This window comes from Egretta garzetta, unplaced genomic scaffold, assembly GCF_000687185.1.
Source record: "Egretta garzetta isolate BGI_Z169 unplaced genomic scaffold, ASM68718v1 scaffold440, whole genome shotgun sequence".
Taxonomy (NCBI): Eukaryota; Metazoa; Chordata; class Aves; order Pelecaniformes; family Ardeidae; genus Egretta; species Egretta garzetta.
In genome coordinates, this window is record NW_009258293.1 from 1,252,099 (window position 1) to 1,267,242 (window position 15,144).

Here is a 15,144-nt window from a genome sequence, read left to right on the forward strand (position 1 = left end):
GAGCGTCTCAGAGAGGTGCTAGAGGAATTTGTAGCTGGATGCAGGTTAGCATGTCCCTGATTTCCTAAGGTTTCTTGTTTTCAGGTTAGGAGGTTGTATCACATTCTGCCCCAGTTGTGCACAGCCTGCTCTCTCATCCTCTTGAATGGAAGGAAATCAGGACAACCTGAGGCTCTTCCAGCTTGGAGAGGAGACCCCAGCCTGGGAAGCACAGGGGTCACAGACTGCAGCCTCCATGTTCCGAGACTCCTGGGTGTTTCCTAAATGTTAAGACACTTCCTTCACTCTCTTCAGTCACATGTTTCAATCACTGTGGTTACCCAGTGGGATCAGATACACACTTTAGTCCCCAGCCTTGTGATGGCAACAGTAGAGAGGGAGCCTCAGGTGCTGAGCAATCCCCAGTGCCAAATCAAAAAGCTTGCAGAAGAGAGGGCATTGCAGGGCGGGGGGGTGGGTTGAAGCATCTGGATTAGTACCGGGGATTTGGAGCTTGTGCCCTTGCTGTGTGAGCTGAGGTCTGCCTGCTGGGTGCAGGGGACACAGCAAAGAGCCTGTGCTGCTTTCCTTATTGCAGGCAATATTCACTCAGCACAGAGAGAAAAACAATGGCACATCCAAACAACCTTGACAGATGTCGGATGAAATACCTGATGCGCAACATCGTAAGCTGTGGGGCTTGGTGGTGGTTGTGGGAGCCTGTGTGATCCCTGGTCTGGAGGCCCAGCTAGAATTGATGCCAAGAAGGAAACTTGGAGCTAAGACTCATGGTATCAGTCATAGGCTTTTACTGCAGCATCTGTCACTTCTGCTCAGAGCAATACAGCTTCCAGCACAAGGAACAGAGGCAGGGACTGGCCATGGCTACCACCAGTTTTATGCAGGTGCTGTGCTCTGATGCCATCCTTCTTCTCCTGTGGGGCACGTGTGGCTGAGCACATGCACGTTGCTGCCCAGTAGGTTGCTGGAGGCTATTCCTGCAGGCAGCTTTGAAAGGCTGACCAAAACAGAATGACAGCAGCAGGAAATAAAATTTAGGCATGTCTGGATCTTGGCTCCCTTCCCTCTGCCTCCCTGCACATTGTCACCTGAGCTATGGTGTGGTAAGTATGAGATTCTCTGAAAGAGAGAACCAGCCCAAGAGATGAGTTTTCTGGCCTTGTCAGTCCATACTGGGTTTGCACCATGAATCCTTTCTGGATTTCATTATTAGTTTTGGTTCATCACAAAGTCTCTCCTCAGTTGTGTACACTATCAACTAATGGACACAAAAGTCCAGCCCCATCTTTCACTTTCCTACATCGTAATTTTCCCATGCTTCTATGGCCCCAAGTTTTCCTCCTTGTGCAAAGCCTCCCCCAGGCACTATCTGGAGCCTGAGACCACCAGCTTCTGAAATGTTTATTCCTTATACCTCTTTCTGCCCCAAATGATGCTCATGGACTTCTGTTACTGGCTGGTATCAGCAGATCTAATGAGTTCCTGGAGTCCCCAGTTCTTGGCATCCTTCACTAAATGGCTTCTGACAGGATCATGGAAGTTTGCTCTCAGCAGCTGGGGAGTGAGCTGTGATGGAGGTCAGGGCGCAACAGGGCAAGATAGACATGATCAGCACACAGGTGTTTCCCCTCAGAGCCCCTGTGAGGGGTGCCAATGGGGCATGCCTGGATCAGGGCCTGGTGCCTGACAGCCATGCTCTCTGTGCAGATCCTGTGTGCAAAGCAGGGACTCCGCATGAGGCGGCGGCTGACTCGAGCCAACGTCAAGGAGAAGGTTAAGGAGGCAAGGAGGGTCCTGACAAAGCTACGCTTCATGGCTAAAGAGGTACAGCTGCTCCCAGAAAACCCTATTTCTGAGCAGGAGAGGGCACAGGCTGGCTGCCAGGGCTCTTGCTAGCCTGAGTTGGGGCTTTTCCTCTGCTGTCTTTCCTTGCTATGTAAAATCCCAAGTTCCAGCTGCTGGAAGTTACTATATTTCGTGTAACAGCTCTTAGGAGGTTTGGTAGCTGTTGGTGACAGAGCAGGGGTCCAGACAGCTCAGCAGTGGGTTGGAGGCAGAGCTGGGCCAGCTCCAGGCCACCTGAGCCTCCCAGTCCTCTCTGGCCAGCCAGCCCGAGGCTGTGCCCCTCGAGTCTGCCTGGGAAAACAGGCTTGCCTGTGCTGCCTGCGTGCTCCCACAAGGGACTGGCCCTGGACACTTTCTGCAAATTCTAACTTGCATTGAAATAAGATGTCTCATCCATAGCAGAGATGCCATTTTCAGAGTTTCGCTGAGTAACTCCAGAAAATGAGTGCACTTGTGTAGTGTAAACCAGAATGCAGTGTTTGCTGGAGTTAGTTGGAGAGATGTTGTCGCAGTTTGGACAAGTCGTTCACTAAGTGAAGTAAAATAATTTTCACACCTTTAGCTATGTGAGGGTGGGCTTTAGCATGACCAAGATGTCACCCTTGCACCACCAGAAGAAGAAGCTGTCCTCAGGCTCCAGCCTTGCAGGCTGGCTGTGGCTGATCCCCCAGACAGAGAGGAACCTCCTCCCATTTTGCTCCCTGTGACTGGGTAGGAATGTTGCTGTCTCTGTAGAGTCAGCCCTGCACATGTATTTGCCACTTCTAGTCCCTGCTTGGAGGCTGGCGGGCTTGGTTTAGATCAGTAATAAATTGCTTCAGCTACTTGCGTACTGAAAAAATTGCAAGTACAAGTACCCAGTACAAATACAAATACTAATGGCAGGGGAACTGCGATAGTTTAGGTTAGGTTTAGATAGAAGTTAGGTTAGAATTTAAAAGAAGCCATTGTTTCCATCTGTGCATTTGCTTTACTGCAAGTCCTGCTCTCAACCCGAGCCACAGCTTTATGCTGGGCACTCATGTTGCTGGGATCCTAGCTAACGTGGTTCTTTCCCGTGGACCAGCACTCAGGCTCCTGTCAAAGGTGTGGAGTAAAATGCCACTTCTCCAGTCTCGTGCGGACTCTCTCTTCCCAACATGGCATGGGGTTGAGTGCATCCTGCTGGTGTTCACAGTGAAAAGCAAGGCAGATCACAGATCCCTCTGAGAAACCTGCAGAGCCATGTTGCAGGGCTGAGACTTTCAGAAGCATGTGACTCCTTCATTCGCTTCTGGATCTCCAAAGTGCCACGCAGCCAGCAGTCCCTCCTGTGAGGAGACGAAGCTTTCACCATGTCAGTGGAGGGAGGACAATCTGTGCACTGTTCCTCTGCTGCAACGTTCCTCTTTTCCCTCCCTCCAGCCCCAGTGCACCCTCCCTGATGTCCTCATCTGGATGCTCAGCAACAACAGGCGTGTAGCATACGCAAGGGTTCCTGCACAGAACATCCTCTACTCGGTAGTTGAAGAGGAGAAAGGCAAGGACTGTGCAAAGATCCAGACTGTCTTTATGAAGGTAGGGTTTATACCAAAACAGTGTGCTCTTGTTTGCTTCATCCTGCTTCTGCCTCCTTGCTTCCAGCCCTTCTTCCTGAAATCCTGGAGTTCATAAGGAAACACAGCTCTGGCTCCACCACTGCCTTTTGCGTCTGCCAATGTGGTGCTCTGTCTCCTGTGCTCTTCGGTTGGTTGCTGGCTGATGGTGATCACCTTGGTCTGAAGGGGGCATGGCTGAGATGGGAAACCTGCTAAACCTCCTGTGCTTTCAGGTCCCTCGCTTACACACTGGTGAGATCTTTGCCAAACTGGAAATCTACATGTGGCTTGGGGTAACCAAATATGTGAAGAACTGTTTGGCAGAGCTGCCTGAGGAGTTCAAGTACCTCTCTGAGAGCGGACAGGAGATAGCCCAGCTCTCGGCATACAGTCCTCCCAGCTGGCTCAGCAGGGATGGTGAGTGCAGATGCCACTTTTCCATGGCTTAACTGTGAGCAAGAGAGCAGAGAGGTGAGACGTCCTGCCCCAGGGTCAGTGTTCAAGGAGTAGGACCTGATCTATCATCCCCACGTCATCTCCAAGGTATGACCGGGACAGGCAGGTCCAGTTTGCTCTCATGAAGACGTGTTTGTGCACCCAGCAGGCAGGACAGGTGCTTCGTAGGCACTGGATATGCTGCCAAACTGGAAATAGGCATGATGTCTGTCCCTTTGCTGAGGCCTGGTGGTGCTCCCCCACAGCAGATGCTCGCAGCAGATCGCTGCACATTTCACATGTCATGTCCTTCCCAGAAGTGTCTGGGGAGCCTGCTGAGCTTGTCTTGCTTGGCCAAACCTTTTGAGATGTGCTGGCCTTCTGAGAACCACAGTGAGTACCCCTAGAAGTGGTACCGATTCCTTGCAGGATGTGCGCACTTCTACCTGGCTGGCCCTCTTCTTCATGCATTTTTTGGCCTCAAGCAGGGCTGGACTGGGGAACTGAGACCTCTCTTCTCTTTTTCTTACCAGATTTCAGCTATTTCCAGCTCCGAGCCCATCTGTATCAGGCTCGAGGGATCCTCCCTGCAGATGACAATGGCCTTTCAGATCCATTTGCGAGAGTGGTATTTTCAACTCATTGCCAGGCCACCAGGGTGAGACCAATTAAACTCTTGCCTCTGCCTTCTTGGGGACTTGGGGAGAGAAAAAATCATCCTGTCCTCACTGACACGTTGCAGGCCAGTGCTGTGGCAGTCGTCCTGGAAATTTTGTAACTCTAGGCACGAGTTATTTGTATGCTCTGGGCAGTGTGACTATGTTCAGGGAACATTTGACAAAACATATCTATCTATCTATTGTTGAGCATGGTCTCAAAGGTTGATTGGCATGTGCTAGTTGGCCCCAAGTGCTGATTTCGCACTTTTACCATCTCCCCTCCTGCCAGGCACCAGGCATATGCGGCTGCGTGGGAGTGGGCATCAGCCTATGCTTCCTCACTCTCTTTACAAAGTGCTCGTGGTTTGTTTCCATTGGCTGTGGTATGCTCAGGCCTCCTGTCCCTGTCTGCAGATGCTGGAGGAGACACTGAGCCCCATGTGGAATGAGCTACTTCTGTTTGACCAGCTCATTATTGATGGGAAAAAAGAAGAGTTGAAAACAGAGACCCCCATCATTATAATCAGCCTTTTCAGCCACAATAAATTTGTAAGTATGGCCATGCTGCCCTTCTGCTGTCATTTCCAGGAGAGGGAAAGCAGAGGAACTCTGTGTGGGTGCTGCAGGTGTGCACTTAGGAGCCACATCTCTGTTTGGTTTTCGTGACTCAGCTTGATCCTGGTCCACCGGTGGTGGTGAGTCCTGGGGGCTGTGGCTGAGGTTGAGACTTTCTGCAGACTTCTGCTGTCTGCTGGGGTGAAGCTGCTGGCTGCAGTGTGCAGATGGCTCAGAGGTGCCCTGAGCCAGGGCCTGATGAGTGCTCGGTGGATCTGGGATCTCTCCTCTTTGGAGAAGCACTGCGCTTCTCCCAGCTACCTGCCCCGCTTCCTCGGCAGGGTTGGGTTGCAGAGGTCTCGTAGCCAGGGTGGTGTGATGTAGCTCTTAGGGCTGTTCCTTCCCCTCCGTCCCCTAGGTGTCACCTTCCATCTCTCCTCAATCCTCCCTTTTCTCTTTTCATTAGTACTTTGAAGTCATATCCCTCTCCTGGGGCCTCTTTGTTATCATAAGAGGAATGGCATAACTCGCACTGGATTCTCCTGTGTAGCTCAGCAGCTTTCCTGGGTCCATTTCCTAGGTCCCAGTACAAGACAGATGCTGACATACTCGAGTCCAGAAGAGGCCACCAAGATGGTTGGGGTTGGAGCACAGGACAGAGTGAGGAGAGGTGAAGAGCTGGGTATATTCAGCCTGAAGAAGATGAGGCAAAGGCAGTGTCTTATCACTGCCTGCAGCTGCCTGATGGGAGAGGGTAGAAAAGGTGGAGTCAGACTTCTGCTGGAGGTACCCAGAGGTAGGATGACAGGCAGCGGACACAAGTCAGAACAAGAAAAAATTCAACTCGATGTAAGGGAGCAATTTTCACCCAGAGGGAGTTCAAATTCTGGGCCTGGAGCTCAGAGAGCTTGTGGGATCTCCATCCTTGGAGACATTCAGACTCTGGCTGGAGGAGACTCTGAGAAACCTATTCTAGCTTTGATGTCCTCTGGTGTATGGGCCCAGGCCATTTGCCCAGTTCTGCATGGAGATGGACTGGGAGTTAAGAGGAGCTGCTGCAGGCACGTCTCATCTGCTCCTAGCTCTGGATGAAACAGAGGAAATCAAAGCAGAAGATGGCAAGGGTCAAGAGCAGTCTTGTGCTGTCCCAGATTGGCTGGGATTAGTGGTGGTCTTTTCTCTGAGGTGGTGAGATAACACAGGAATGCTTTGACCCATTCCCCGTTTTCCCACAGGGCTCCCCCGAGTTCCTTGGCCAGGCCTTTGCCATCCCACAGGTGAAACTGGTCAGTGAGCCATACACCAAACCTGCCCTGCAGTTCTTTGATTTCTACAAAGGCACCAAAGCAGCGGGAGAGCTCATTGCCACTTTTGAGCTGATTGAGCTGGATTACAGTGGCTATTTGGAGGTAAGGGGCTTGTAGGAAGCTGCACGTGGTTGCCACTGAAGTGGTACCAATCTCTCTTTGGAGAGAGCTGTGTGGGTGAGGACCTGGTTACATGGGGCCCACCAGAGGATTCTCTGTTGAAAGCCACATCTGGCTTTCAGCTGAGGGGCGGATGCAGGGACAGAGCCTGTGAGCACAGATCAAGAGGGGAGGGAAAGGGGGCATAGCATGGAGTAGAAATGACTTTCATTGCTTGGTGTGTGCCTGTTCAGCCATCAGTGCCTGAGGACGTGGAGCCCAAGGAGCCTGACTACTTGGGAGACCCTCATGCTGGACGGTTCATCATCCCAGAGGGCATCCGCCCAGTGCTGAAGGAGTTTCGCATAGAGGTGCGCTGCTTTCTACTGGGCTGACTTCCCACTGGGCTGCCTCAAGCAGACAGCACAGCTGGTCTGTGCAGAGGGCAGGGCTTGGGGAGGGAATCGGGTTTGGAGCTCAAATATGCCTTTGAGGCCTGAGCAGGTGCCAGAAACGGAGGTTCTTGACATGAGGGAGAAACTGTCTCAGCAATTTAACAGCCAGAGCTGTTTGGTGGCTGGGTTGGGAGAGTGGCCTCATGCCTCTCTTGGGGTCTGTGTCCTGTGGGGTGAGGGGGATGGCAGCACTGGGCAGGGTTGCAGGCTGTGTGGCCATGCCACGCCTGGCATGTTTCGAGCAGCCTAGCAGCTTTGTGTTGTGCTTCAGATCCTGTTCTGGGGCCTGCGGGACCTGAAGCGGGTGAACTTGTTCGAGGTGGATCAGCCTCAGGTGATCATTGAATGTGCTGGCAAGAAGGTGGAGTCGGAGATGATTGTGGCCTACAAAGAGAACCCCAACTTCACCGAGCTAGTCAAATACATGGACGTGGTAGGTGGGAAGGGGGGTGCTGCCATGCCAGGGTGCTCCATGGGCATCCTGCACCCATGCACTGCCTGTCTGCATGTGGCAAGGTAACAGGAGAGGAGCTGCCCCCAGGGTTTTGCTCTCCCATGGCCACATGGTTCAGCTGCAGATCAAAACCTTTGTGAAATTGCCCACCAAGAGCAGTCTCAGCCATGACCTGTTGCTGCAAGGCTTTGGTTTTTGGGTAGAGCTGCAAGGTGCAGACCTCCCCATGTGTGGTGGGGCTGCCACAGGTATCACCCTTGCTTCTGCAAACCCTATGTGTGGTTTTTCTTTTGCAGGAGCTCCCAGAGCAGGTCTACCTGCACCCTCCCCTCAGCATCTTCGTGGTGGAAAAGCGGGCATTTGGGCACACTGTGCTGGTGGGTACCCACGTTGTGTCCAATGTGATGAAATTCTCTCCCAGAGAGCTGGAGGAGGAACCAGAAGATGTGCCCAAAGGTGAGCTGCTTGGCAAGGTTCCTGGGGAGGCAGCAGGCAGGTTCTGCCAGTGGCAGAGATTCCTGGCCCTTCTGCTCCCTTCTAGCCAGGCAGCAAAGTCTTCTCCTGAGACCTGTAAAATGCTGAGCAAAAGTACAACATGGGGCAGGATAGGGTTGGAGGCAGGTTGTAGTCCTGGTCTGTAGTGTTCAGCTCCAGACTGGTGCTCAGGAAGCAGCAGCAGCCAATGATGGAGTGCTGTGTAAGGGCTGGCATCCTCCTTTGGGAATGGCAAAGGGCAATCTACAGACTGTTTTCTCCAAGGTCGGCTTAATGTTTGCCTCCCCACCACACCAGCAGGACTGTTCATCTGTGGGTGCAGCATCTCCTTGGGGTCTCTTTTCCAGGCGCTGTTTGCTTTACATTTGTAGAAGCTGCTGGGGCTAGATACTAGACAGTAATTTACGCCTGTGGAAAGTTTGTGTCTAGAATCAGAGACGTTTAGCCTGGGAAGGACCACTGTACTTACCTATTTCAACTCTCTGCGTAGCTGGGCGGGAGGGCTGCCCCCAGTGAGATCTCCATCAAGCTTTAGGGAGCTGGTCCACTAGGACCAAGGATTGAAAGGTTTACACTTCTCTCGCATCATTTGGTCAAGGCCTATTCATTGGGTAATGGATTCACTAAGTAGCTCTGTGACAGCAACAGCCAGAGCTCCTGATCTGGAATTGTGTAAATAAATACAGCATGAAGGGGAAGAAGCAAAGGATTGATCGATCTGTGGTCATTTCCAAGTAGGGAAGGTGTATCTCATAAATTTGAATTCCTGGGAGTCAGCAACAAGCACTGTACTTGGATTTCCTATAACACTTTTGCAGGGTCTGCTATCAAAAGTTTTAAAACCAATCACATTATAGTGGGGTAAGAGGGAAGGTTTTTATGTGGAATAACAATTGGCCAAAAAGTAGGAAGCAGTGGGCAGGAATAAATACATGGAAACTTGAAGCTTTTTCTCTTCATCTCAGCTCGGAAAGGCTTATCCCAGCGTCTTCCCTCTCAGACTGTGGTAAACATTGGCCTGGCAGCTGGTGATCCAGGTCCCAGCACTCACCCCCTGAGTATTGTGAAGGTGAGTGATGTGTTGGGCCCAGCAAATTTTCAAGTTTGGAAAGCCAAACTGAAGGTGACAAAAAAAAAAAAAAGTAAGTTCAGAAGTTCAGAGTTAGGTTTCAACCACCAGTTTTTGCTCTGGACCCAAACTCCTCTCCCCTGCCTCTTCATTGGCACTGCTGCATGTCTGGGCTCTGGCACAGGGAGGAGAAGCTGTGTTGCCTTGTGCCTTGAAAAATCCTGCTTTTGTTTGCTACAAAAGCACAAACCTGGGGCTACAGGTAGCTTTGCACCTCCTGTGCTCTGCTTGAAAGCTGAGCCTCTGCCAGAGGCTCCCAGGGCACCGAAGCAGGGTGCATGGGTGTCCTGGGTGGTTTTTTCCTGCCTCTGAACCCTTTTCTCTGTTCTTTTAAGGCTCCTTTGAAGAGAATTCCTATCAATAAGCTTGTAAATAAGGAGGATGAGTATGAAAAGGAAAAACCAGAGCTGGAAGAACTGGACTGGTGGGCCAAGTACTATGAGTCCCTGAAGGAGCTGTATAACCAGGTAATCTTTTGTGACAGCTGCCAGCAGAGGGGAAAAATGGCTGCACTGGCTTGAGGAATATGTTTTCAACAGCACCGAGTGTCATAGGATCTGCAGGACGGTGAGGGATTTTGTGTGTCAAACACACTTAAGGTAGCCAGGTATCAAGCATCCACCAGGTGGGCTGATTTCAGCAGGCAATGGATGTTGAAACATCCCTGAGGCTAAGTGCCCAGGTGGTTTTGAGAATGTGACTGGGCTTTTGTTGAGGCACTCCTGAAAAACTGACATTGCTGATTTTAGCTGCAAATGCAGGGCTTTTGTGCTGCTTGCTCTCTGTCCTGGCTGTCTTCCCAGGATGTGCTATGGGAGCAGGTCTGCCCCAAATTTCCTTCCTTGCCCTGTGCCCCTTAAATCCAAGTCAAAAAAACCAGCAGGAAGCTCTGGGGAGAAGAAGAGGTCATTAAGGGACTCATTGGCTACCTTCCTGCAGTGATGTTAGTGCTAGATGATCTCAGGCTTGGTATTACTGACTGCTGGCAGGAAAGCTTTGACAGTGTCTTATGCTTGGATGATGAAGCCTTTGTGGGGTAACTGTGTGTATTTCAGACATGCAGTGATGAGGAAGATGCTGAGAATGATGATCTGAATGATACAGGTGAGTCCTCTAGCAATACCCAGCTCTTCTGTGGGGAGAGCCAGGACTTACACCATCCCAGAGGGTGCTGGGCTTGTGGGAATGGGGTCTGAGCAGGCAACAGCTTTGCAACATTCAGCAAAAACAACACAAAAGGGAGCAGAGAGTCTGGAAACATTGGCAAGGGCTAGCAAAGGCTATTTCAAATTGAAAAGACCAAACTTGCCTCAGAAAAGTTTGGAATATTGTGTTGAAGCAAGAGCCTTCCTGAGTGAGCAAAAACCTGCAGAAAAATTAGCTGCCGGGATCATGGGGTCGTCAGGGTGAGAGCAGGAAGCAAAGGTGGGATGGAGAGAGAGGATGGTGGAGAGGCAAAACTGACCAGGAACTGGGCATCACTCTGCTGCAACCATGTGGGGTTACTCACCTGGGGTACAGGAGTCACTGCAAGAAAACAGAAAGACAGTATTCATACACAGATGATCTGAGAACAGCATTACAGCTGTAGGCTCAAGTTTGTGAAGGTGTAAACAGTGACTCACCTAGCAATGACCTGGGGATGTGAGACAGTAAGTATAGAAATGATGTGAATCCTGTTTAAGGAGAGGGCTGGAAGGTACCTGCATGCCATTAGTGCTCAAGGGATATGGGGTCTTTGGGAAAGGGGGTAAGGACACAGCCTCTCTGTCCTTGGGTTGTTGGTGCCCCAGAGAAAGACCTAGCTATGCTCTCTCCGTGCACAGCTGCCTGTGGCCAAAGTGGTAGTGATGCTTTGGTTAGACATCCACCCAAACCAGCAGTCCATCAAATAAGCATCCATTTAAAGAAGGGGGTTAGCTGTCATCCATGCCTTCCCTGACAGCACATGTGGGCTGGTCCAGCCACCTTCCTCCATTTGGTCTCTGCCCGCTTCCTTCCTGAACAGTAGCCATGCAGGCAGGCAAGTCTCTGCCGATTTTTATCCCCCCAATGCTTCCAGCCATGCCTTGCTGGGAAACCTGAGATGCTGTAAGGATGCCTGTTACAGACAGCAATAGCTCCAGTTAACCTGACACAGGTCAAAGCCCTGGGCGAAAGCGAAAGCTGTTGCTGGGATCATTTCATGGACAGACACTTGGGACGATGGGAGAAATCAGAGCATTTCCTAATCTCCTATTGCCATTTCTAGATGGAGGGAATTTAAATGCATCCTCCATTGACGTGGAAGCAGAAGATGAGGCAGTAATTGAAGCTGAACCTGCTCGACCCAAGAGAAAGCTCATTGCCACCCTTCAGGTGATTATTGGGGTGGCAGATCTGGCCTCTTTCAACCCCAGCCCTTTGTCCATGTTCTCCTCACCTCCCTGCAGTGGAGGTTAGACTGGGAGGATTGGGCAGTGTGTGTGGGGGCCCAGTCATTGCAGGGCTTTGAAACAGCTAGTGAGGCTTTGGAGCCAAGCTGGGGTGTGTGTGCGCACATCTGAGGATGGACCTGGGGGTTAACAGAAAACCATAACAGCCTGCACTGACTAATACGGGGGTAAGGTAGGACCAGGTGAAATGCTTGAAGGAGGGAAAGGATGGTCTTTTTGACTCTCCTCCCCTTTAAGATGGCAGGAGAAAACCCCAAATGACTTTCTACTTATTTCAGATCTACAACTCTGAGCTGGAAAATGAGTTTGATAATTTTGAAGACTGGCTGTGTATTTTCCCCCTTCATCGTGGCAAAGTAAATGAGGATGAAGATGGAAATGAGGATGGACATTTTGTGGGGAAGTACAAGGTACTGTGTTATTTGCATGACATTTGTGCTGCATGCGGAAGAAAATCCTTAGGACAACCTGTCTTTCAGAGCATGCTGACACCAGCAAAGCCTTGGAGAATGCATGTGTGTGCAAGGTGATGTGAGGCCATGGTGCATCATGGCCAGGGTACTGTTGCTGCCTGTGAAGCAATTGTGCACTGTGGTCTGTTGTTAGTTGGTAGATGCACCTGGTTTAGACTTCTTTAGCTCTTGCAAGGAGAAAACATGAAGCATAAAGGACTCTTGTTCTGGTTGGGGCCTCTGGGTATGTTCAGTATGCAAATAAGACCTAGTGAGCTTCACTTGTTTTAAATGAGTAAAAGTTGTTTAAAAGAGGCATCATCTCCCACCCAGGAGCTCTTGAAGACTCTGAAATGTCAACTACAGAAGTTAATTTAAGAAGGTGCCTAGAAAACCTTTGGTGCCCCCTGCCTTTTGCAGTCTAAAGTACCTGGAGATGTTCAGATCTGGCAGCCTGCAGCCTAACTTGCAAACAGGGACTGCCTGGGCCGTGTGGACATGACAGTGCCTTTGGAAAGGACTGTCCTCATGAGTACAGGGTGTCTGTGGTCTGCATGGGGCAATAGTTCTGATTTTTCCAGTTAGCAGGTGAAGCTGGTCTTGGTGGCTCCAATTCCACTCTTTTGTATCTAGTTGTTACTTGCAATGTCTTGTCTTTAGGGCTCCTTTTATGTCTACCCCACTGAGGAAGCTGGCATGGAGCCCAAGGTCTCCCAGGGCGTTCCAAGGAACAGGCCCATCAAAGTTCTTGTAAGAGTTTACATCGTTAAGGTAATTCACTGGTGGTGGTGGCAGTAATACTTGGAGGTCTGTCCCTCCCTATGGACCTCCTGCCATTCTCTGTTCAGTAAATATGAGCAGTGGCACTTGTGAAAAGCTTGATATTGGCTTGAAGGCTCTGCCAGCAGAAGTCAACTAAATCTTGTGTGTGGGGAGCCTTCCATGCTTTGTAGCTTCAGGAGGTGCTAAAAATCAAAAATCCAGAATTTCTTGGCTCCTTGTCTGCCTTGAGACGGTGAGCTAGTAGGTGGGCCAACAGCTAGAGACATCGCTGACTTGTTGAGTGGGGATTTGCATGGGAAGTGGTGCCTGTTTCACTGCTGGGGCAGCTGCTAGAGGGACCTGACCAGTGGGCTTGGGTGGTCTCAGGCCTGTGCAGTGTTCCTTGTGCAGGTTGCTGTCTGCAGCTGATGTATGGCAGTACCTCTTGTGTGTTCCAGGCTACAAACCTGTCTCCAGCAGACCCCAATGGCAAGGCAGATCCCTACGTGGTGGTGACTGTGGGGCAGGAGCAGAAGGACACAAAGGATCGATACATCCCAAAGCAGCTCAATCCTGTGTTTGGAGAGTATGCAGGAAATTTTCATCTAGCATGTTTAATAGAAATAGTGCAAATCTGGGGCTCAAGCTGTGGTCCAGCATTCTGTTCCTTTCTGCTGGAGACTCTTGTGCTGTAACACAAAGGTCCCAGGCATGTCTCTTGCCTCTGGCTGACACAGGAGCCCTAAGTGTTTTGGGTTAGGAGGGGACCACTCCCAAAGGCTTGATTTAACAGACAAAGCAGCAAGCCAAGCATCAACAGAGCACTGGAGAGCTTTTTCCCTAGCTCCAAGACCTCTGTCCAAGGGCATACATTCCTGGAAAAGTAACTCCTGTGTTTGAACATGCACACTGAAAACTGCACACACTGAACTTATGGAGAACCAAACTCTACCAGAGGTCTTTGATTTGTCAAATGCAGTTCTTAAACATGTAGGATGACCAAAACAGAGCATGTATTTCATTTCCATTCTCTTTGTTAACTGAACTCTCTCCATCTGCTTCTGTCCAGAGTTGTGGAGCTGACAGTCTCCTTTCCCATGGAATCAGAACTCACTGTGGCCATATTCGACCATGATTTGGTTGGATCTGATGATCTGATTGGGGAGACCAAGATTGACTTGGAGAATCGATTCTACAGCAAGCACAGGGCCAACTGTGGAGTGGCTTCTCAGTATGACATGTAGGTACTGATGTGACATATTAGGGCCATAAGATGCATTCTTCTTGCCTACCTTTTGGGTGGGTAACAGAGCACCTCCAGTTTTGCAGGATGGAGCTTGTATCCACAGTATCCTTTGAGCAGGTGCCCCACCAATTCACTACAAGTTCCATGGGTAACTCCCTCTCCTTTAGTCTCCTACCAGCTTCCTGTGATAGCTCTAATTCCTACTGCAGACTAATATATTTTGCATATGGTAGCAAAAATTCTTTAGTGCTTTCATATTGGTGTTCTGTGAGAAAAGCGCTCACCTGCACTGATGGATTTTGACCTCTTTCAGAGAGTAGGGTGGTTTCTCTGGTGGTAGCTAATTCTGTGAGCAGCAAGACTCATGACATCTCTTTTCCTTTGACCTCACTCAGTATGGATTCTCTGGTGTCTTTGGCCAGTTTTCTGTAAATTTCTCTTCTCCTACCATGCTACTGAAGAATTAGCTGTGGGCATGGAGTCGAGTCCCCAGCACTGCTAAAACCTCTCTCCCACTTCCGAGCTGCAGCTGGAATTACTCCTGTTGCTGCTCTGAAGCTAATGGTTCTGTGGGGTGCAAACCTGGCTTGTTCTGGGGGAGGAGAGCTTGTAAGCTTTTTGTTCATTAAGCTTTTGTGTGCCAGTGGTTTTCCCAGTGAAACTCTGAGCAGGAATCTGGTGGCATAGCCTGTGCTGTAGGGAAGGCAGAGTGTTTCACAGTCTAGGAAAAAAACCTGTTGTGTCTAAGCTGAAGATGTCCTTGATGTTCTCTCATGCAGAAATGGCTACAACATGTGGCGAGACGCTTTCAAGCCCACACAGATCTTGGATAGTTTATGCAAGAAAAACTCGCTCCCTGCAGCAGAGTACAGACGGGAGGAGGTCAAAGTGGATAATAAAATATTCAAGGTCCCTCCAGAGGCTTTTCCTGAAGGTACAGAGGGCTTGGAGAACAATAACTGCTGCCTGTGCTCAGCAGTGCACGTGCTGGTGAGAGGTCTGGGAACCCCCCAGCCTCTCTTCCCTGAAGTGTCCAGGCTGGCTGCCCCCATGCTGTGCCCTGCATGGCCCAGCTTTCTGAGTCGCCATGGGGAGCATCCTTGGTACTCAGTGGCCTGGTTTCAGTGGATGATGGTGTTGCACTGGGGGAAGATGTGATCCAGGCCATTAGGTCTCAAAGTGGGTTCCCAGGCAGTGGGTGGAGCAAAGTAAACCCGCTTGCATGGCAGTGATGGGGGG

At 50.5% G+C, this 15,144-nt stretch overlaps 1 protein-coding gene across 1 annotated transcript in view; it reads left to right on the plus strand.

Annotated features, from left to right (window-relative positions):
• LOC104125416 (fer-1-like protein 4) overlaps window positions 1-15,144 on the plus strand; it is a 40,195-nt gene that overhangs the window by 16,078 nt on the left and 8,973 nt on the right. Inside the window, 20 exon segments of the mRNA XM_035893361.1 lie at window positions 1-44; window positions 578-665; window positions 1,708-1,824; window positions 3,250-3,402; window positions 3,656-3,839; window positions 4,391-4,515; window positions 4,931-5,065; window positions 6,307-6,480; window positions 6,732-6,848; window positions 7,204-7,365; window positions 7,683-7,842; window positions 8,847-8,950; window positions 9,346-9,477; window positions 10,066-10,114; window positions 11,262-11,368; window positions 11,724-11,855; window positions 12,558-12,668; window positions 13,118-13,245; window positions 13,729-13,899; window positions 14,685-14,839. The exon segment at window positions 1-44 is cut by the window's left edge and continues 15 nt beyond it. Of these exon segments, the coding sequence (XP_035749254.1) occupies window positions 1-44; window positions 578-665; window positions 1,708-1,824; window positions 3,250-3,402; window positions 3,656-3,839; window positions 4,391-4,515; window positions 4,931-5,065; window positions 6,307-6,480; window positions 6,732-6,848; window positions 7,204-7,365; window positions 7,683-7,842; window positions 8,847-8,950; window positions 9,346-9,477; window positions 10,066-10,114; window positions 11,262-11,368; window positions 11,724-11,855; window positions 12,558-12,668; window positions 13,118-13,245; window positions 13,729-13,899; window positions 14,685-14,839 (2,548 nt within the window).